The 22,802-nt window shown below is 42.0% G+C and overlaps 2 protein-coding genes across 6 annotated transcripts in view; one reads left to right on the forward strand and one right to left on the reverse strand.

Annotated features, from left to right (window-relative positions):
• The first annotated feature begins 1,531 nt into the window (after positions 1-1,531).
• Positions 1,532-22,802, forward strand: part of SCML2 (Scm polycomb group protein like 2) — a 123,445-nt gene continuing 102,174 nt past the window's right edge. For 2 of the 5 annotated variants that reach the window (XM_007991178.3, XM_007991176.3), the window contains exons 1-3: positions 1,991-2,082; positions 18,805-18,850; positions 22,247-22,315. In XM_007991178.3, the coding sequence (XP_007989369.1) occupies positions 18,829-18,850; positions 22,247-22,315 (91 nt within the window). In that variant the 5' untranslated portion in view covers positions 1,991-2,082; positions 18,805-18,828. Of the gene's footprint in view, positions 1,614-1,966; positions 2,083-2,317; positions 2,425-18,804; positions 18,851-22,246; positions 22,316-22,802 lie in introns of those variants that run through there. The other 3 variants (XM_007991174.3, XM_007991177.3, XM_007991175.3) reach the window with 3 other exon arrangements.
• Positions 17,087-17,371, reverse strand: LOC119619966 (thymosin beta-10-like). Its single transcript, XM_037986375.2, has one exon. The coding sequence runs from the start codon at positions 17,248-17,250 to the stop codon at positions 17,122-17,124; it is 129 nt and encodes a 42-aa protein (XP_037842303.1). The 5' UTR covers positions 17,251-17,371; the 3' UTR covers positions 17,087-17,121.

The raw sequence follows: 22,802 nt of genomic DNA on the forward strand, positions 1-22,802 counted from the left end.
TTTTTTTTTTTTTTTGAGACGGAGTTTCGCTCTTGTTGCCCAGGCTGGAGTGTAATAGCGCGATCTCGGCTCACGGCAACCTCCGCTTCCCCGGGTTCAAGCGATTCTCCCGAGTAGCTGGGACTACAGGCGCGTGTCACCACGCCCGGCTAACATTTTGTACTTTTAGTAGAGACAGGGTTTCTCCATGTTCATCAGGCTGGTCTCCAACTCCCGACCTCAGGTGATCCACTCGCCTCGGCCTCCCAAAGTGCTGGGATTACAGGCGTGAGCCACCGTGTCTGGCCTCTTTCTGGCTTTTAAAAACATGTTTGGGCCGGGCACGGTGGCTCACGCCTGTAATCCCAGCACTTTGGCAGGCAAGAAGCAGGCGGATCATGAAGTCAGGAGATCGAGACCATCCTGGCTAACACGGTGAAACCCCGTCTCTACTAAAAATACAAAAAATTAGCCTGGCGTAGTGGCATGCGCCTGTAGTCCCAGCTACTCGGAAGGCTAAGGCAGGAGGATCACTTGAACCCGGGAGGCAGCGGTTGCAGTGAGCCGATATCTGCCACCGCTCTCCAGCCTGGGCGACAAAACGAGACTCGTCTCAAAAAACAAAACAAAAGAAAAAACATGTTTGAACCTTCATCTTAGAACACTTCAACATTTTCTCCTATGTGATATATATTATAGAATTGATAGGACCAAATCTCACTCTAATATTTGCATATCATCAACCTAGTCTTTTTATTTTCGCCTTAAAGTTTACTTGAATTTGGCATTAGTTTTTCATTTTTTTTTTTAAATAATAGAGCCATTTGATTCTGTGCCACTTGCCAATGTTTAGATACAATAAACACTTTGACTTTTGCTTAATACTGCAGAAGCTGCAACTGGAAAATTCTACCCTGCGTTGTAGACAATGGACATATTTCACAGGAGTTTTTTGTTTTTAGTTTTAAGCTCTGATTTCCAAATTATGATTTAAAAAGTATTTCATGCTCTCTGCACTAAGTTAGGTGATCACAGATGCAAAACCTACACCCAGCTTTGGAAAGAGTTCTAGAGAGAGAAGCCCTACCAATGGTTTGTTTTTGGCTAACATAGCACGTTGTATTAGTTTTCAAACAAAAGTTTGAAATCAGCTTATACCTAACCTCAGAACGAGGGACAGATGTTTTTCTCCGGCATTCTGTTTGCTGTAATTTGTGCTGAGAGATTCGCTGGTCGTTTTGAAGCGATTTTTACGCCCCCTCCTTGGTGCGACCTCCACTTGCGCTATGGGCCCTGCCCGGTGGGAAAGGCAGCGGGCAGAAGGGACCCCAAAACGCACTCTCGGGGATGCTCCTGAGTCAGTGAGCAAGTGATTTCCCTCTGCGGGTTCATCTAGTTCCCGTTAGTTCAACCCTGGGTTTAGAGGAAGAACGAAATCCAGAGAGTGAAGCTGGGAGGGGAATGCGTGGCAAAAACTCATGGAAAAAAAAAAAAAAAAAAAAAAAAAAAAAAAGCAGTTTCAAGGACTATGCTGCAACCCGCCAAGCGGTGGCTTTGCTCAAGCTGCTGTAACCAGCTGCTTCTCCCTGCTCCTCGAACTTGCTTGAGTTCCGAGGGAAGCGCCTGCTTTTCGGGTGCGTGGCCAGGGTGGGTGGTGGCCAGGATTCGAAGGCGACAGCGAAGGGGAGCGAGTTCCTGGGATGGAACTTGACGCGGAACCCGGGGTCCCATCGAGGGGCTCCCCACGGCCTCGGGTGCTTGGGCTGCGATTGGTTTTTCATTTGGCATAGGCGTGGGGGGTAGGAGGCAAAGTGCCAAGGGCTTTCCCGGGCTCACAGTGTCTCACGGTCCGCCACTGCCTGCGGTGGCGCTTGGCTTGACCCCGACTCGGGCCCAGCACGAGGCGGCGGTCAAAGGGCGTGCTCGCAGCAACCGCAGGGCACGCGGGTCGGCCGCGCGGGGGGCGGGGCGGCGGTGGCGGTTGCGGGGCATGCGCGGCTCCGCGCGCGGCTTCTCAAACATGGCGGCGGCGGTGTGAAGCTCGGTGCCGGCTCGCGCGATCGGTGGGACAGAATTTCGTTGTTTTCACCGACGAGACTGGAGGTACGCGGTGATTCCGGGCCCCGTAAGGAATGGAGAAGCGGAGCTGTCTCCCGGACCCTGACCGTTGTCCGTGGGCGGGCGGGGAGAAGCCATCTGCGCGCGTCCCGTGCGAGGAACGCCCCCTTACGATCCCGCCGATGTCCCATCTCAGCTCGGCCTCGCGCTTCGGTCTCCCGCCCCAGGCGCCCTCCGCGGACGCCCCTAAGCCGCTCTCGCTCTTCCCCTCACGCTGCCCCGGGGCCCCTTCGCCGCCGCGGGGTTTGGGCGCCTGGCCGATAGCTTCCATCCGACCCCTTGCCTGCAGCGCGGACAGCGCCCTCCGGCGCATCCTCCCTGCCTTAGGTAGGGCTGGGCTGGGGCCCGGGAGGCGTCCCGGTGGGCGGCGGGGCCGAGGAGGGAGGTTGACTTTGCCTGGTCTGGGCTGGGATAACTTTTGGAGCTTGGGAGGGAAACGTCTGCCCGGAAGGATGCGCCTGTGGCGGCGGCGTGCGGGCGCGGATTCTGGTGCCAGGTGCGCGCCGCCGGGCTCCTGGCGGGGGCTGGGGGCGCCGGTGGCTCACCCTAGCGGTGCAGCGGGACCGGAGGGCGCGTCCCGTCCGGGGCTGGCGGGGAGGCGAGGGGGGGCTCTAAGCCTCCTGAGGGGACGAGAGACGGACGGAAAAAAAGTTGCTGCCTTCACTTAGAAACAGTCCCGAAATAGTTTCTTACCTTTCTCCCTTTTCCCACTGGATCGGGCTTGTGCCCCATCCAGGTGTGAAGAGCCGGAGGGAGAACGGGTCTAGGCGAATTTGCTCGATTTTGCGCCTCGAGGTTGTACATAGAGACCGTCCTGGGCCGACCTGTAATTCGGTTCCCCCACCCCCCAAATGTTTGAGCAGCACAAATATTTACTTACAGGCTCCCATTTGAGACTATTGATTTTTAAAAAAGAGGTTGTTAAACATTTGTCAAGCATCAGAAAGTGTGATTGCAATTTGAAATTTGCTTCTTGTTTGTAAATTAGGAGATTAACGTTTATGACGTATTTTAGGGCATCTCTGGAAAGTTAATGGATCGGTTAGTGGGGGTGAACTGAGGCAGGGAAAGTAAATAACTTGCTTATGATTATATGATTTACAAAACTATTGGAGATAGGGGTTTTTTTTTCCCTGAAACAACTTCAGATGCTGCTACATTTTAATGCCCCCAGAGCTATTCATATTTCTGTTTTGAGGGATACAACATTTATGGAGTACAACTGCCTATGATGAGCAATTGTTTTATAACAATGGTTCATAAACGCATATTTAATTCTTTTCAATAACAGTGTAGGGAAATGTTTTTCAATAATGACGATTTTGCCTTTTTTCTTACTCGTTAAATAAAGTATTTCCAATGACGAATGTGCTTTCAGGCTGGGTGTGTGTGTGTGTGTGTGTGTGTGTTTTCTATTTAATGGGAGGAATGTGAAAATAAGCTTTTGGAAATGAATCCAGTGGGATTTTGAGAAAAGATTGAGTTTATGAGTATTCACCTGATGCCTTGTATTTAGCTTTATCTGTAACCTTTAAAACAGTCTGATAGAATGTAAAGAAAAAACACCATTTAAACTGGCTTTGAAAGTTTTGAATAAACTTTATATTTATATCATGCAGCCATATGAGCTTCTTAAGGATGTATACTTGTTTACCCCAGAGAACCTGATTTGCTTTGGACTTGGTAGTTGGAAAAAAAGATTAATATAACTCTACTGCATTGTATGTGCCGACGCTTTGAAGTTGAGTGTCATAACATGTACAAAAAACAATGGAGTCAGTCTAAAAAAGGTGTATCAGTTTTTCTTATGAGGTGGTTGATCAGTCCATTTGATTTATGATTCCATCAACACATCTTTTTTTTTTTGAGACAGAGTCTGGCTCTGTCGCCCAGGCTGGAGTGCAGTGGCGCGATCTCGGCTCACTGCAAACTCCGCCTTCCGGGTTCACGCCATTCTCCTGCCTGAGCCTCTGGAGTAGCTGGGACTACAGGCGCCCGCCACTGCACCCAGCTAAGTTTTTGTATTTTTAGTAGAGACTGGGTTTCACCGTGGTCTCGATCTCCTGACCTCGTGATCCGCCCACCTCGGCCTCCCAAAGTGCTGGGATTACAGGCGTGAGCCACCGCGCCCAGCCCATCAACACATCTTTATTAAGCACCTGTGCTGTCTTTACGATGGAGTTCAGTTTATACAGAGCCCACTATGTGTCTATGTGTGCTAATTTCTGGGTGTCTAAGGCTTTCCACCCATAGTTTATTCCTGAAAATTTCAGGGGGTTATAGCTAAAAAAAACAATTCAAATGTAGAACAAGTATTCCTTTCATTCAAAGGGCGAACTCGAGAAGTCAGTATTTTTGTCGTAATTCTCCAAACAAAATTCTGAGTGTAACTGCAAATTATTTCTGACTTAGGTGATATTAACTTTGTGATTTTTTGGTTAGGATTATATAAAGCTATATATTTTGATGAGATTATTTTCTGGTTCAAATAGATAACATACTGGTTAAGCTTGAGGGGAAAAATGAGTTGCTGGTATAAATAGAAATCAATATGTGCTCTGGAGATTGGGTAATTTTTAATACTAAGCAACCTCACTTCTATTACTAAGTAGTTTAAGCTGTAATTAAGTTTTAACTGGTATTTTAAAGCACTTTGTTTTTTCAAAATATTGCAGAAATCTCTGAGCTCAGAAATAACAAATAAGGGTTATGATCTTCAGCTATAAGCCAGATGTGACTCTTATTTTCTTTTGGGCTTGTTCCTTTTTAGCTGCCTGCCTGTTCCTCCCAGATGCTTCCTATCACCCCTCTTCCTGCCCCTGTTCCCTTCGCTGTTGGTGTCTGTTTCCGCATCAGTGAAATGGTCAGGGTAATCCTTTGCTGCCTCACTGAGAAATAATTAATGATGATAAAGTACCTTCAAAAGGCTGAGTAAATACCAAGTCTTTTGAATTAACATGATGTAGCCACTTGTTCCATTTAAGGAAGAGCCAAATTCCAATTTTAGTTTGAGCTCTTGGGGGTGGGAGAGAAAAGTTTCACTTGAATATTTTACTGCCTTTCTTTTTGGGTTAATAGCAATGACTTTTGTAACTCTAGTAACTGGAACACGGGTGGATACAGCAGTATCCTCTGCTGTTTGCCTTATTAGTCACCTCTAGTATTTTGTTTTGGCCTGGTTATCCTGTCTGCTATTTTTCTCCCACTATTCTCTTTCCACTTGTAAATGGAAATCTGAGGTAGTGGTCATCTCTATTAGCTCCCCTCTCGGGGTGGGGAGGGTAGGTCTCACTGTCTCCTCATAGTCATATTCCTGATTTTTAGGATATACAGGAACAAAGTGGGCTCTGCCAGCTGTCAACCTTAGAGCTATGAGCTGTGGTGCAAAGATTAGTCTGGCGTTGCCAGAAGGTGTTTTCTAGTTTGCAGTGGGCAAATCAAGCATCCCTAGTAATTTTAGAACTCTCAGTAATTAATGTCTGAGAATTACTACATAATACCTTAGAATTTGAACTGATTGTTGATTCTAGGAACTAAAAACCTGGACATTTTGAAAACAGCAAATGTTGGTGATTTTTTTTTTTTTTTTTTTTGAGACGTGCTCACGCTCTGTTGCCCAGGCTGTAGTGCAGGGGCATGATCTCAGCCCACTGCAGCCTCTGCCTCCTGCGTTCAAGCAGTTTTCCCACCTCAGCCTCCCGAGTAGCTTGGATTACAGGGGTGCGCCACCATGCCCAGCTAATTTTTGCATTTTTAGTAGAGACAGGGTTTCACCTAGTTGACCAGGCTGGTCTCAAACTCCTGACCTCAGGTGATTCTCCCACCTTGGCCTCCCAAAGTGCTGGGATTACAGGTGTGAGCCACCATGTCTGGCTCCATGTTGGTAATTTTGAAAGAAGAGTTTATACCCATCCCTGGCTTTGGGGCTTAACATTCATGATCTCTTTGTCTTGGGGAAATAGATAAAAGAAACCACTGGCGTTTATCTTAGATTAAAATGGCATAATTTATACCATTATATGAATACTGGTATAATTTAGTGGTAAGTACATTTTTTAGACTCTTAATCTTAAGTACGTTAGGCTTTGGTTACCATTTATAAAAAGAGTTTGTGGTGGTTCTTTTTTGATACAGAGTCTTGCTCTGTTACCCAGGCTGGAGTGCAGGTACAATCTTGGCCCATTGCAACTTCTGCCTCCTGGCTTCAAGCGATTCTCCTGCCTCAGCCTCCTGAGTTGCTGGGACTATAGACATGTACTACCACGCCAAGCTGAATTTTTTTTTTCCCCGAGATGGAGTCTCATTTTGTCACCCAGGCTGGAGTACAGTGGCACAATCTCAGCTCACTGCAACCTCTGCCTCCCACGTTCAAGTGATTCTCTTGCCTAAGCCTCCCAAGTAGCTGGACTACAGGTGTGCACCACCGAGCCTGGCTAATTTTTGTATTTTTAGTAGAGATGGGGTTTTGCCATGTTGGCCAGGCTGGTCTCAAACTCCTGACCTCAGGTGATCCACCCACTTCTGCTGCCTCCCCAAGTGCTGGGATTACAGGCAGGAGCCACCAAATCTGGCCTTTGTTTTTTTGAGAGTCTTGCTCTGTTGCCCAGGCTGGAGTGCGGTGGTGTGATCTCAGCTTACTGCAACCTCTGCTTCCTGGGTTCAAGCAATTCTCGTGCCTCAGCCTCCTGAGTAGCTGGGATTACAGGTGTGCATCACCATGCCCGCTAATTTTTGTATTTTTCGTAATTTTTATTTTTAGTAGAGATGGGATTTCACCATGTTGGCCAGGCTGGTCTCGAATTCCTGGCCTCAAGTGATCCTCCTGCCTTGGCTTCCTGAAGTTCTGGGATTACAGGTGTGAGCCACCTCGCCCTGCCAACGGTGGTTCTTAAAAATAATTTGAAAAAATTTTAGAAACTGTCAAGATTTGAAATGTGTATGTGTTCTTTGGTTTTCATGACAAAGGCAATTTTGTTTATTTTGTCATTATGTTGTCTATACCTTGGCAACTTTAGAAATAATACTGGTAGGTATTTATTTATTTATTTATTTATTTATTTATTTATTTATTTATTTTTGAGACGAAGTCTTTCTCTGTTGCCCAGGCTAGAGTGCAGTGGCACAATCCTGGCTCACTGCAACCTCCGCCTCTGAGGTTCAAGTGATTCTTCTGCCTCAACCTCCTGAGTAGCTGGGATTACAGGCGTGTTCAACCATGCCCAGCTAATTAAAAAAAAAATAATTTTAGTAGGGACGGGGTTTCACCATGTTGTCCAGGCTGGTCTCGAACTTCTAACCTCAAGTGATCCACCTGCCTCGGCCTCCCAAAGTGCTGGGTTTACAGGCGTGAGCCACCGCGCCCGACCAGGAGAGGTTTTAACATAAGCAATGAAGATATCTTATTGTGTGAAAAATGAAATATTTGAGGATCCTGTAGCAGTGAATATGATGGTGCTGTTCATCTTAATATCATGATCATTTGACCTAGACTACATGAATTCCTTATTTGAAGAGTTAAAACCTTTAGAATAAGCTTGACTCTGTGTAAGTAAAGACCTGGGAAATATTTGAAGATAGCACTTGATTACCTACTATTTGTGACCTGTGTTTATGGCTACAGCTCTGCCCCTTCCTAAGTTTATAGGAGCAAATTGTTGTTAAGAGGGGAAAGAGAGTGCCCACTTTCGGTGGTAATGTACCGTTGTAAACTTCAGAACTTCAGAAGTTTACCTTTGTAAACTTCAGAATGTTACAATTCTTGGGCATACCTTGAAGATTCTTTCATTTCTCAGAGAAGAGTTTGTGGGGCTCTCTTTGGTTGTGTTTAGAATACACATTTGATTTTTCTCAACCTCTGTTTCTCATAAAGATTAACTGGTGTGAATTATAGACAAACAGCTCCATTTGGTATGTACCTTATAGCCTTGACATAGTTTTTTAAGTGTATTGACAATGTGCTTTTTTTTTTTTTTTTTTTTTAAACATTTGGCCACTTTTCCTACCTTTCATCAGTTTTAGCTGATTTAAGATTTGATTATATATTTATTTTTAAATACTGAATCAAATGTGTTTCTTCTTTTCAGTTCTCTTCGTCTTTGAATACAGTTGGAAACATGTGCCCTTTGCTATGAACTGTTGCTTTTTTTTCTTTTGAAATATTTTAAAAAATGTTATTTGCAGTGTTTTTCTCCATAATGTTATTTGAAAAGCAGTATAGTCAGTATTAATTTTTAACTAACTTGATAGAGTTTCATAAATCTGTTCAAATGAAACATCTTTGGTCATTAAAAGAATTAAGATATAGTAGACAATAATAAGTATATTTAGATATTGTTTGGTTTTAGATTACTTTAGAGACTCTGATTTGAGATTTTTTTGTGTGTTGAAATTTGAGAAGTTGTGGATATATTTGAATGGGTAATTTGCTGACACTTGCCTGTGTTTGAGGTATTTTCAAGGATGTTTAGTTTTCTGGTCTCTTCAGATTGTGGTTTATTGCATGCTTTTCTGCAGTCTGTTGTCTAGTGGGGATTGTTGTTGTCATCATTTCCATTATTTCTTGTAGGGCTGGTGTTAGAAACCATAAATCTAGACTGCAGTGATAATAGGAACAGCCTGTAACCAGATCCAGTTCTTTTGTCAAAATGTCGCACCATGAGCTGCCTGTAGTAAATTGACATGCCCTGCCATTAACTCAAGTCCTTTACAAATGTCAGTGGGTAGCAGGTCTTTGGGCAGTTAGCTTGTAGCTGTGCTTTAAAACCTTAGGAATTTACAACTATAAACTGGGATTTTGGCACCCCTTGACTTATCTTTCGTTTATCTGTTTTCTGACATAACATACTTCTTCACTAAATACATAGCTTTCACAGAAATCATTTTAAAATTGCAAGTGATTAACTTACAGGTTATGATTTTTTTGGATAACCTAAATTAGAAATTTTTGAAAATAGTTAAGTCTTCTTAGGTTTGTTTTGACACAGAAAAATATTAATTACTAATTTGTTTGGGATGGACTTTACTAAAGCATAATTTAAAATTGCTCCTTTAGAAACCTTAATTTCCTCTAGAAGGCTTGATTTGATAAGTTGTTGCTACCAAAAATGTTCTTTGATTTTATTTTATTTTTTACAGATTTCAGAAATATGGAGATGAAAATGTTCCTTTTTTTTTTTTCTTTTTTTTGAGACAGAGTCTTGCTCTGTCGCCCAGGCTGGAGTGCAGTGGCATGATCTTGGTTCACTGCAGCCTCCGCCTCCCAGGTTCAAGCAATTTTCATGCCTCAGCCTCCCGGGTAGCTGAGATTATAGGCATGTACCACCACAGACGGAGTTTTGCCATGTTGGCCAGGCTGGTCTCAAACTTCAGACCTCAAGTGATCTGCCCACCTCGTCCTCCCAGAGTGCTGGCATTACAGGCATGAGCCACTGCGCCTGGCCCAAAAATGTTCTGTTCTGTTCTGTTCTGTTCTGTTCTGTTCTGTTCTGTTCTGTTCTGTTCTTTCTTTCTTTCTTTCTTTCTTTCTTTCTTTCTTTCTTTCTTTCTTTCTCTTTCTTTTCTTTCTTTTCTTTCTTTCTTTTTCTTTCTCTTTCTTTCTCTCTCTCTCTCTCTTTCTTTTTCTTTCTTTCTTTCTTTTCTTTCTTTCTTTCTCTTTCTTTCTGTCTCTCTCTCCCTCTCCCTCTCCCTCTCTCTCCCTCCCTCTCCCTCTCTCCCTCTCTCTCCCTCTCTCCCTCCCTCCCTCTCTCTCTGTCTCTCTCTCTGTGTCTGTCTCTCTCTCTCTCTCTCCCCTTTCTTTCTGATGCAGTTTTGCTCTTGTCACTCAGGCTGGGGTGCAGTGGCACAATTTTGGCTCACTGCAGCCTCCGCCTCCTGGATTCAAGCGATTCTCCTGCCTCAGCCTGCCAAGTAGCTGGGACTACAGGTGCCCGCCACCACACCTAGCTAATTTTTGTATTTTTGATAGAGTTGGGGTTTCACCATGTTGACCAGTCTGGTCTCGAACTCCTGACCTCAAGTGAGTCACCTGAACTCAACCTCCCAAAGTGCTGGGATGGCACCCGGCTTGTTCTTTCTTAATATTGATTAGTCTTAATTCAGAGATAGAATTTTAGTTTTAAATGTAATTACAATATTAGAGTTTAGTGTTTTTCTGATTACTTTTATAACTATGTTAGAAAATGTGACATTTGATTATTTACTTGAGTGAATTGAGTAGATACTTGTGGAATCTTAAATTGATGGCTCATGTTCAATTAAACAAAATTGTATATGACTATACAATGGAATATACACTTTTTCTATCCTGTGTTAGGATAATCACCATTACCAGAAACAAAATCTTAGTTGAAAGAGAGAACTTCTCTTGGTCAAAGAAAAATACACAACTACGGCCGCGCGCGGTGGCTCAAGCCTGTAATCCCAGCACTTTGGGAGGCTGAGATGGGCGGATCACGAGGTCAGGAGATCGAGACCATCCTGGCTAACGTGGTGAAACCCCGTCTCTACTAAAATAAACAAAAAAAAATTAGCCATGCGAGGTGGCGGGCGCCTGTACTCCCAGCTACTCGGGAGGCTGAGGCAGGAGAATGGCGTGAACCCGGGAGGCAGGGCTTGCAGTGAGCTGAGATCCGGCCACTGCACTCCAGCCTGGGCAACAGAGCCAGACTCTGTCTCAAAAAAAAAAAAAAAAAAAAAGAAAAAAAAAGAAAAATACACAACTACAATGTATTTTAATTAAATCAGTATTTTTTTTTTTTTGCATTTAGGCGTAAATGTGAAGTACTTCTAGAAACAAAATAATAAACTATTTTCAAGTTAAAAACATAAAGATGTTGTTTTATGCAGTTAACTCAGACCTTCCTCTTCACAATAAAGGAGGGCGTTTTTGTTTATTCAAGTCTAAAAGTAGTGTCTTTATAACAAGATAGATTTAGAAAGGAAAAGAACCCTTTCTGTCTGTGCTATTTAATTAATCTCTGGTAAATTGTGTACGTATAATAACTTCCATCACTTATTCCAACATTTTCTTTAAAACACCAGCAAACATATTTGTGAATCTCTCTTATCCTTGAAACTTCTTATACTGTTGATAAACTCAAGGGGATATGATGAGACATTTTTTTCAATAGATTATTTTGTGAATAGGGACTGTGTCTTTTTTTGGTGAATATTGGTTTAAAGCACATGTTTTAGTTATACCTGTTATGTAGTTGGCATTTATAAACTGAATTCTATAATAGTAACTTATTTATATGGAACCTGTCTTTTTGAGACCACAAACATCCTAGAAAGAGATAAAATTCAGAATAAAAAAAAAAGACCAATCAACTTCTGGGAAAGAGAGAGATATTTGAGGTGGGGGATTGTCTCAGATCTCACAGAATTTTCTCCTTGGCCCATTGACTTAGACTTGTGTCTAAATTAAGACAGCTGATTTGATATTGCAGGAAGGAACAGAGAACACCAATAACAGCCAAAAGAAAAATCTCAGTTGAGCGCCGTGGCTCATGCCTGTAATCCCAGCACTTTGGGAGGCCGAGGCAGGAGGATCGTTTGAGCTCAGGAGTTTGATACCAGTATGGGCAACTTAGTGACCCATCGTCTCTACTAAAATTAAAAAAAAAAAATTAGCTGCCGAGCTTGTTGGCACATGCCTGTAGTCCCAGCTACTTTGTGTGTGTGTGCGGGGGGGGGGGGGGCAGGGAGGGATGCGGGGGGTGTGCTGAGGCAGGACAGTCACTTAAGCCTGGGAGGTCAGGCTGCAGTGAGCCCTGATTATGCCACTGCACTCCAGCCTGGGCAACAGAGTGAGACCCTGTCTCAAAATAAAAAAAAGAAAAAGAAAAATTTTGTCAAAAAATTGTTTTAGGCCATGCATGGTGGCTCACACCTCTAATTCCAGCACTTTGAGAGGCTGAGGCAAGAGGATTCATTGAGCCCAGGAGTTTGAGACCAGCCTGGGCAACATGGGAAAAACCCGTCACTACAAAAAATACGAAAATTAGCCAGGTATGGTGGTGTGTGCCTGTAGTCCCAGCTACTAGGGAGGCTGAGGTGGGAGGATCACCTGAGCCCGGGGAGGTTGAGATTGCAGTGAGCTATGATCACTCCACTGCACTTCATCCTGGGCGACAGAGCGAGACTCCATCTCAAAAAAAAAAAAAACAAAAAAAACCCCTGCAATATTCTGGTTCTATATGGTTTAGATACAAGCAGCCTATAGCACAGCAGAGTTTACTCATTCAGCAAACATTTTGGGGACCCTAGTATGTGATAGACACTGTGCTCATTATTCTGAAGGATATAAGGAAGAACAAGATGTGATACTGCACCCAGTAGCTTATTGTCTATCAGAGGAGAAAAGGCACTTACACAGTTAAACACAACAAAGGCAATTTTAGCACAATGGTTAAGTATTCATGAACCTAGATTCAAATCTAGCTGGGTGATCTTGGGCAGGTGTTTGAGCCTCAGTATCCTTAACTTTTAAATGAACATTAATGGACATTATTAACAGTATCTACTCTGTAGGCTTGTAATAAGCTTTAGATAAGAAAAAATATATATAAAAGCCTTAGGGTAGGGTACCAGGCATTCATTAATAGCAAGAGCTCAGTAGGTAACAGATCTAAGTATTATTATCACCACTGCCAACACCATTATCATTGGATCTCTGGGAACATAACTTCTGTTTTCTCCTGCCCTCATGGATCCATTTTTTCTAGGGTATCTGGTATATTACAATATCTCCTTGTATTAGTCTGTTTTCACACTACTGATAAAGACATACCTGAAACTGGGCAGTTTATAAGAAAAAGAGGTTTAATGGACTTACAGTTCCACCTGGCTGGGGAGGCCTCACAATCATGGTGAAAGGCATGTCTTACAGGGCAGCAGACGAGAGACTGAGAGCCAGGTGAAAGGCATTTCTCTTTATAAAACCATCAGATCTCCTGAGACTTATTCACTACCATGAGAACAGTGTGGGAGAAACCACCTTCGTGATTCATTTATCTCCCACCGGTTCGCTCCCACAACATGAGGGAATTATGGGAGCTACAATTCAATATGAGATTTGGGTAGGGACACCAAACCATATCACTCCTTATTTCTCCCTTTCAAAGCATGTATAGTGTGTTGGAGCTTTGTCTTTTGGCATTTGACAAACTTAGGTTTGAATCATTTTTCTTTCACTACCAGCTTCCTGACCTTGAGGAATCAAAATTACTTGGTAACTGCTAAGACACAAGAGGAGAGGAGTCAGAGATGACTTCTGATTCAGAAAGATTGAGGGTTTGTAATGCTTTTAAAATAAAATGCAGAGGAAGAGGAGCTCATTTTGATGGCAAGAATTTGGTTATTTATGCATTTATTGTTTTATTATTATTTTTAGAGACAGGGTCTCACTGTGTTGCCCGGGCTGGTCTTGAACTTCTGGGCTCAAGCGATCCTCCTGCCTTGGCCTCCCAAAGTGCTGGGATTACAGGCGTGAGCCACTGCACTTGGTCTTTTAAAAAGTTTTTTATTTTTTAAGTTTCCCATGAGTCACAGGGAATGAGAGTTTGGTTTTGTATTTTTATTTTTTTAATTTTACTTTTATTTTTTTTCTTTTTTTAAAAAAGAGGCAGGGTTTCACTGTGTTGCTCAGGCTAGTCTCGAACTCCTGAGCTCAAGCAATCCTCTGGCCTCAGCTTCCCATAGTGCTGGGATTACAGGTGTGATCATGATCTGGCCCAGGTTTTTTTTTTTCCTTTTCTTTTTCTTTCTTTCTTTTTTTTTTGAGACAAAGTCTCGCTCTTTTCGCCCAGGCTGGAGTGCAGTGGTGCAATCTCTGCTCACTGCAATCTCTGCCTCCCGGGTTCAAGCAATTCTCCCTGCCTCAACCTCTGGAATAGCTGGGATTACAGGTGCCCGCCACCACACCTGGCTAATTTTTGTATTTTTTAGTAGAGGCGGGGTTTCGCCATGTTGGCCAGGATGGTCTCGATCTCCTGACCTCGTGATCCACCTGCGTTGGCCTCCCAAAATGCCTGATTATAGGCGTGAACCACTGCGCCTGGCCGTATTTTGTTGATTCTTATGTTCTCTCAGGTTGAAATTCTACAGTTGCATTCATTTTATAACATCTGACCAATGGCCTAAAGTTGCAACAGGCCGTGGGAAATCTTTCTCTCTCTATTTTTTCCCCTAGTGAAACTGAACTGAACCTAGAACCTGGGAGATTTCTTGCTGTCAGATTTGTTTAGTTCCTGTCCTTGCCAAAATGTTTACCCTTACTGAAGATCACTACTCTCCAGGCAGTGATCTTTAATTAGAGACTCAAGGTGTAGCTTACTTTATCTTAAAAACAAAACAAAATTTAAAAAAAAAGGAGGTGGGGTACACCAAAGAAAAAAATAAAAAATAAAGGGAAAAGAAAAGAAAAAAAGAAAAAAACTCTCCAAACAAAAAACCCCAGAAAATAAACAAATAATGGAAAGGCCCTGTAACCTTAGAATTATAGACCCATTAATTTGCTAAATAGTACTTTAAAACTGTTTTTCTCAACAGACTGTAGAATTTTCTCCAGAATCAGATAAGAGTAATGGGGGTTTTAGGCTTAATAATTCCACTATTAATCACTGTTTACATTGTTTAATTGTATTGAGAAAATGGTTTAAAACAAGAGTTTTCAAAGCATTTGTTGATCTTTTTTCAGCTCTTAATTCTGTAACAAGATACAATCTGCAAAACAAATGGTTGTGTAAAAGATTGCAGATTGTCCATACTTGTTCAGAGCTTCTAGATAAAACTGCTAGATTAAGTATAACCATAGTCTTTTTTTTTTTTTTTTTTTTTGTGAGATGGAGTCTTGCTCTGTCGCCCAGGCTGGAGCGCAGTGGCATGATCTCGGCTCACTACAGCGTCCACCTCCTGGGTTCAAGCAATTCTCCTGCCTCAGTCTCCTGAGTAGCTGGGCTTACAGATGCTTGCCACCATGCCTGGCTAATTTTTGTGTTTTTTTTTTTTTTTTTTTTGAGACGGAGTCTCGCTCTGTAGCCCAGGCTGGAGTGCAGTGGCCGGATCTCAGCTCACTGCAAGCTCCGCCTCCCAGGTTCACGCCATTCTCCTGCCTCAGCCTCCCGAGTAGCTGAGACTACAGGCGCCCGCCACTACGCCTGGCTAGTTTTTTGTATTTTTTAGTAGAGACGGGGTTTCACCATGTAAGCCAGGATTATCTCGATCTCCTGACCTCGTGATCCGCCCGTCTCAGCCTCCCAAAGTGCTGGGATTACAGGCTTGAGCCACCGCGCCCGGCCTAATTTTTGTATTTTTAGTAGAGATGGGGTTTCACCATGTTGGCCAGGCTGGCCTTGAACTCCTGACCTCAAGTGATCTGCCCGCCTTGGCCTCCCAAAGTGCTGGGATCACAGGCATGAGTCACTGTGCCCAGCCCAACTGTAGTCTTTTGGTAAATGAAATTTCAATGTCAGACACTATGAAGTACTATTAACCTAACCTTTTTTTTTTTTTTTAAGGCTTACTTATATTTGAATGTTTTTTCACACAGTGGAATTGCTCCTAATATGCATTAAGTGAAGCAACTTCTCTTTATGTTGCCAAAAACAAAAACAAAAGCCTGAAGCTTTTAACTTTTTTTAAAACCAAAAATTTTTCTCCCATGTATCGAGGAAAGTTATTTGAGGGTCTTTTTTGAACCTTTCTTATAATGCCGAAGCAGGTTCAAAGTATATTGAAAGCAAAGATAAGCTTTTTTGCAGTTTTCCTTGCAGACTACCACGGTGGAAATGAGATGTGTCTTCATTTCTAAAAGAATGTCAGGCTTCTAATTTTTCCCAGAAAGAGCTGTGCTGTCTGCCTCTATTGCCACCATATATTTCTATTTGAGACACTCTGAGGATTCAACTAAGAATCCATTGATACTATCCATCCTTTACCAATAGATTATAGTAATCTTCTCTTTCTTTAACATCTGTAACGTCTATCCTTGTGACTGAAAGACAGGTGAGTTACAGTGTAATGCATTTTAAGAGGGACAATAGAACCTTTTATTTTTTCTCAAGTTATAGTCAAAGATAGTTTCTATTAAATTAGTCAATATTCTTTTTTCCTTTTTTTTTTTTTTTTTGAGACGCTCTGTTGCCCAGGCTGGAGCGCAGTGGTGCGATCTCGGCTCACTGCAACTCTGCCTCCCGGGTTCACACCATTCTCCTGCCTCAGCCTCCCGAGTAGCTGGAACCACAGGTGCCCGCCACCACGCCCGGCTAGTTTTTTGTATTTTTAGTAGAGACGGGGTTTCACCGTGTTAGCCAGGATGATCTCGATCTCCTGACCTCATGATCTGCCCCCCTCAGCCTCCCAAAGTGCTGGGATTACAGGCGTGAGCCACTGCGCCTGGCCATCAATATTCTTTTACATCAGAATCTTTGCAGATTTTTCCTAGTATTTGGTCCTACGGAAATGTTTGTCTTTTTCTGAATTTCTTTGTATATAACCCAAGTGTTTTCCTTTTTGCTTTTTTCTACTAGGAAGCCCAGAGGGAATTACTAAATTTTTCCCAACTAACTAGTGCATTTTTATTTTATTTTGTTTTTTTGCCATGATCTGTGTTTTCATTATTCATGCAAATAATTTTGTTTTGTTTTGTTTTCTTTTTTTTTTTTGAGATGGAGTCTCGCTCTGTCGCCCAGTCTGGAGTGCAGTGGCGCTATCTTGGCTCACTGCAAGCTCTGCCTCCCGGGTTCACGCCATTCTCCTGCCTCAGCCTCCCAAGTAGCTAGGACTACAGGCGCCTGCCACCACGCCTGGCTAATTTCGTGCAAATAATTTTCTATAATATCCTGGGGCAAATCAGATAATTTGGCAGTCTGATTAGACCCATAGGGACCCTCAGGCTGGTGGCATCAGCGTGGAGTGCCCAGGTTCACAGCACAGCTTGTGGCTTGTGTCCGTCTGGCGGTGATTCTTCCTCCACATCACTACTGCGGTCTTGAAGATGACAGGGGTAGGGAATCCTCTAGGTGCTTAGGAAATTTCACTCTGCTTCTGCTCAGTGGCCTCTTTGGTCGGCAGGGTGTTCTCCTGCATCTCTGTTTTCTTCAGCTTGGCCTTATTGAAGCTGGCAATTTCCCCCATGTCTGGTTTGTTTGCCATTTTCTTAAAACAATCCTAGTGGGCAAACCAAGGCTTTTGGCCTGGGGCTGGGGACCAGCGCTCCTTTCCACATTCCCTGCCAGTGCCTCTCACTGTGGCACTCCTGCCGGCAGCCCGAACGCCTAGGTAGTGTAAGAGAAAGATGCAGAAGAAGCAGGTTTTGGGAAAGTGATGCTTGGGTGTAGGTCTGTTGAATCAGAGGTACAGAAGGCTCTCTAGCTGGCTTCATTATTTATTATTATTTTTTTAAGAGGCAGTCTTGCTCTATCTCCCAGGCTGGAGAGCAGTGGCGCAATCTCAGCTCAGTGCAACTTCCACCTCCCAGGCTCAAGTGATTCTTGTACCTCAACCTCCCGAGCAGCTGGGAGTTCCGGCGTGCGCCATCACCCTTTTTTTTTTTTTTTTTTTTTTTTTTTTTTTTTTTTGAGACAGGGTCTCACTCTTATGCCCAGGCTGGGGTGCAGTGGTGCAATCTTGCCTCACTGCAGCCTTGACCTCCCCAGGCTCAGGTGATCCTCCCACCTCAGCCTCCCAAGTAGCTGGGACTACAGGCGTGTGCCACCATGCTCAGCTAATTTGTTTTTTTACTTTTTGTGGAGACAGGGTTTTGCCATTTTGCCCAGGCTAATCTTAAACTGCTGGGCTCAAGAAATCCACCCGCCTTGGCCTCCCAAAGTGCTAGGATTACAGGCATGAGCTACTGCACCCAGCCTATGAATGTATTCTTCATAGGTTTCCTTTAAGTGCCAGATTACCTTCAGTTATACACATCATCATGTTCTTATTACAGACACATGGAGTAATGGCAGGATAGATAGCCTTTTGCTATATTAGGTTTATCCATGTACATTTTTTAAATAGCACTTACGTTGTGTTTTGTTCATATGCTTATTTCTGACTAGACTGAGATCTTGAAGGCCAAGGACAGTCTGTTATTTATCTTTGCTGCAGAATGCCTGACATATTGAGGACATGCAGGAAAACTTTGAATTAATGAATTATAGCTCAAAATACACAAGGCTTCTAACAAATAATTCTTGTTAGACTTGACTCTTGCAGTTCTTACAGGTTTTCCCAACATAGTCATAATTCTTGTACCTCTTGGCAACATGATGTAGCAGAAGTGGGCTTCCTGGGATAGGCCTCAGTTTGAATCCTAACTTTGCTAACCTACCAACTGTTCCTTTTTACTCAATTAATTTAAAAAATTGAGTCATAATTTACATACCATAAAACTCACCCTTTTAAGGTATATAATTCAATGATTTCTAGTATTTTCACAACAAGGTGTACAACCTTCACCACTATCTAATTCTAGGACACTTTCATTACCCCACAAAGGAAACTTCATACCCATACTCATGCCCATTAGCAGTCATCCCTCAATTCCTTCTTCCTCCATTCCCAGGCAACTAGGCATATACAAATCTTATCATTTTTCTTCAAGGGAAACAGATTAAATTGATCTGGCCTTATAACTGACTTCTAATGCTCTTTACCCTTCAGAAATGTATTATGCTAAAAGGAGGCATTAATTGGTTTTTCTCCCTGTAGGAAACACCACCAAATACGGATACCATGGGACAAACAGTGAATGAAGGTAAGATTTACTTGCTAAAGGTAATAATGTTTTTAGTTACTCATTTGGAATGAATATCTTCTGGTATACTGAACTTTTGAAATAAAGCCTTTAAAAATAAATTTATAGGAGATGCTAGGTGCTTAGAATTTGAATTTTAGAACTGAATAGCTATTAAAGGTCTCTGTCTTTCCTTGCTAGTTATATAAATGAGAAAACTGAAACTTAGGGAGGTTAAGGTCATACAACAGTTTGTGACAAAGCCAAGATTAGAATCCAAAGAGTGATTAAAAAATGTTTTATCCTGTTTTGCTCTATGAGAAGTCTGCTCACTATTCCATGAATATGCCACACTCATTTGCAGTCAACTTTGTGTTGTATCTTCCTTCCCATAATACATTCTTTACACATTGGCCTTCCTATATCCTGTTTCTCCTTTAAGTGCTGTATCTCTCATGACTTTTCCTCTGGCTGAATGCTGAGTACTAAATGCTGTTCTCTAATTTTAAGTGTATCAGTTTAGTGTAGTCTCTTAACTAGATTCTTAGCTTCTCTAGAAGCTAAGCATGCCTTTACAGTTTTACTTTGTTTTCTATTAGAAAAATCTTTCTGTAGAACTATTTAGTAAATATAAATTTGTACTTTTTTTGTACAGATTCAAGTTTGGCTTTTTGGTGGAGGAGGAGAGGATAAGATGACTTCATAAGCGGTGTTGTGTATTTCTCACAGTAGACTCCTAATATGTAGTTATCTCTGTCTTCTTTACAATTTTTATTTTTATTTTATTTTTTGAGATGGGTTTTGCTCTGTTGCCCAGGCTGGAGGGCAGTGGCATGATCATGGCTCATTGCGATCTCTGCCTCCTGGGCTTAAGTGATCCTCTTGCCTTAGCCTCCTGAGAGGCTGGGCCACAGATGTGAGCTACCACGCCTGGCTAATTTTTTGTATTTTTAGTAGAGAGAGGGTTTTGCCATGTTGGCCAGGCTGCTCTCGAACTCCTGACCTCAAGTGATCTTCCCGCCTTGGCCTCTCAAAGTGCTGGGATTATAGGCGTGAACCACCGTGCCTGACCTTTTTTTTAAACATATTTTTTTTTACAGAGATGAAATTATCAGACTGAAGTGCAGTGGCGTAATCACAGCTTACTGTAACCCCAAACTCCTGGGCTCAAGTGATCCTCCTGCCTTGGCCTCCCAGGCAGGTGAGGCTGCAGATGTGTGCCACCACACCTGGCTAATTAAAAAAAAATTTTTTTTTGTGGAGACTGGATCTTACTTTGTTGCTCAGGTTGGCCTCAAGCTCCTGGCCTCAAGCGATCCTCCCTCCTCGGCCTGCCAGAATGGTGGGATTACAGATGTGAGCCATTGCATCCAGCCTAGTTATCTCTTTTTTTGATGTGAAAATCACAAAAAGTCATGGATGGCTATTGCCTAGATCCATTCATTTATTAGTAGTTATAAAATGAAGGTATTCTATCATTCTTCATTAGCCAGAAAATTTCTATATAGAGGAACTACCTTTCTTCAACCACTCAGTTGAAATCATTTAAACAGAAAGCAGCTCATATGTCCCTCTCAAGTGTTCACATATCTTGAAGAGTCACTCAGTCATAACTAGTAAGTAGATCTGTTACGTTGAATGGCATCATTCTTAGATCCTTCTTTAAGAAGTTTTTCACTTGACAATTAGAACATCAATAAGGGTAAAACAGCAACAGATGAAAACACAAGTTTAAATCCATGAGTTCATAATGATAATAAAAAGCAAAACAAATAAAGCTTACTGGTCATCTGTGGAGAATACTAGAGATCTAGCTCATCACTTTGAAAACTAGAAAATACAGGAAAATAATAAAGTGTTGATTGTGATTTCTCTATGTGATCCGTGCCTTAAGGTAACTGAATGGTTGAAGCATGGAAGCTTCTCTCTATAGAAGTTTTCTGGCTAATAAAGAACGATAGAATTAGAATACCTTCATTTTGCAACCATTCATAAACGAATGGATCTAGGCAATAGTCATCCACGACTGTTCACATCACGAAAAGAGAGATAACTAGATATTAGGAGCCTCCTGTGAGAAATACACACCACCACCTATGAAGTCATCTTATCCTCTCCTGTCCCACCAAAAAGCCAATCTTAAATCTGACCAAACTCTTCTGGATTGAAATATGAATGCCAATTTAAAGAAAATACAAGAACCAGAGGAACCCAACTCTGTGGGGAGGTAGTCAGCAAAATCCAGACGGGAAAACTTGAAAGGACCAACCGACTGGTATTGTCAGCAAAAAAATTGTAAAGGGAAAGAATAAAAATGAGAAGAAAGGAGGAAAACGCCTGTAGATCAAAAGAGGCCTAAGAGACATATCAACCATTGCTATGTGTGTAGACTTATTTGGGTTCTGAATCAAGCACACACACTGAAAATAGTTAAGACAATTGGGGAAATATGAACACTGGTTATTTGATGATTTTAAGGAATTATGGTTAATTTTTTAGATGTAATAAAAGTATTATGCTTAAATTTTAAAAAATGAATCCTTTTAGAGATACTATAATACATGTGGATGAAATGGTACATCTTAGATTTGGTGAGGTTACAAGGTCCAGTGTTATTTGAGCTCTTTAGCTTAGCACCAAGAAAATCTCTGCGCAGTCCATTGAATTACACTGTATTGTAGCTTCTCTGTTATGTTTTGAACTCTCAAAACCATCCATTTTGTTTCTAGGACATGTTAATTTAAACATTGTAAAGATCAATCAGCTCATTTTGATTTATTGATGCACTGAATTTTTTTTTTTTTTTTTGAGACGGAGTCTCACTCCGTCACCCAGGCTGGAGTGCAATGGCGCTATCTTGGCTCACTGCAACCTCTGCCTCCCGGGTTCAAGTGATTCTCTTGTCTCAGCTGCCTGAGTAGCTGGGATTACAGGCGCCTGCCACCATGCCTGGCTAATTTTTTGTGTTTTTAGTAGAGACAGGGTTTTGCATGTTGGCTTGGCTGGTCTCAAACTCGTGACCTTATGTGATCTGCTTGCCTTGGCCTCCTCAAGTGCTGGAATTACAGGCATGAGCCACCGCGCACGGCCTGATGCATTGATTTAACAAATGCTTGAGAGTGTTGTGATGCCAGGTCCTGTTTTAGGCACTTGAGGATACCACAGTGAATGAGATAGACAATAAAATAAATAAATCTCCACCCTTTTAGAGATTTCATTTGAGTAGAGTGAGACAATAAAATAAATGAACAAATTATAAAATGCATAGTATATTAGAAAGTGGTAAGTCCTACGTAGAAAATGAGGGTATTAAAAAACTAAAATTGGCTATTTAACATTTTTTAATTTATATTTTTCTGAGTGCTCTTTCAAGCTGTTGCTGTGGCCTCTCACTATTGCTATTTTCTTTTTTATTAGATTCCATGGATGTCAAGAAGGAGAATCAAGAGAAAACTCCTCAGTCAAGTACGTCTTCTGTACAAAGAGGTAGGTTTTAAAGTAATTTAATACAGCATAGTTTTCTTCCTAACTAGTGTTAAAATTAACTTTAAGTGCAAATTTTCTTATTGTTTTGATTTCTTATTGTATAGTCTGTATACCGTAAACTTCTGTAAATATACAATCTAATAAGAAAGGTCAAAAATTGTATTTTATTTTGAAAATTTTACTTTGGTTTTACTTAGAGATTAAGTTGACATGGATTAAGTAAAAAGTTAACTTTGTATATTTCAGTGCAAATTTTCCTAAATTATAGGTATCTAGTTATTAATTGCCATGTATATATTACCAATTTAAGATAATTTGGTTATTAGCAAAAACCCTTCTAATGTTATAGTCAATGTGAAAGCTTTTTTTTTTTTCTGGCCATGGTGACCTTGGGCACATTACTCAACAGCTCTTAGACTCTTTTTCTTCTTCTTTCTTTGAGACAGAGTCTTACTGTGTCACCCAGGCTGGATTGCAGTGGTGTGAT

This window comes from Chlorocebus sabaeus, chromosome X, assembly GCF_047675955.1.
Source record: "Chlorocebus sabaeus isolate Y175 chromosome X, mChlSab1.0.hap1, whole genome shotgun sequence".
Taxonomy (NCBI): domain Eukaryota; kingdom Metazoa; phylum Chordata; class Mammalia; order Primates; family Cercopithecidae; genus Chlorocebus; species Chlorocebus sabaeus.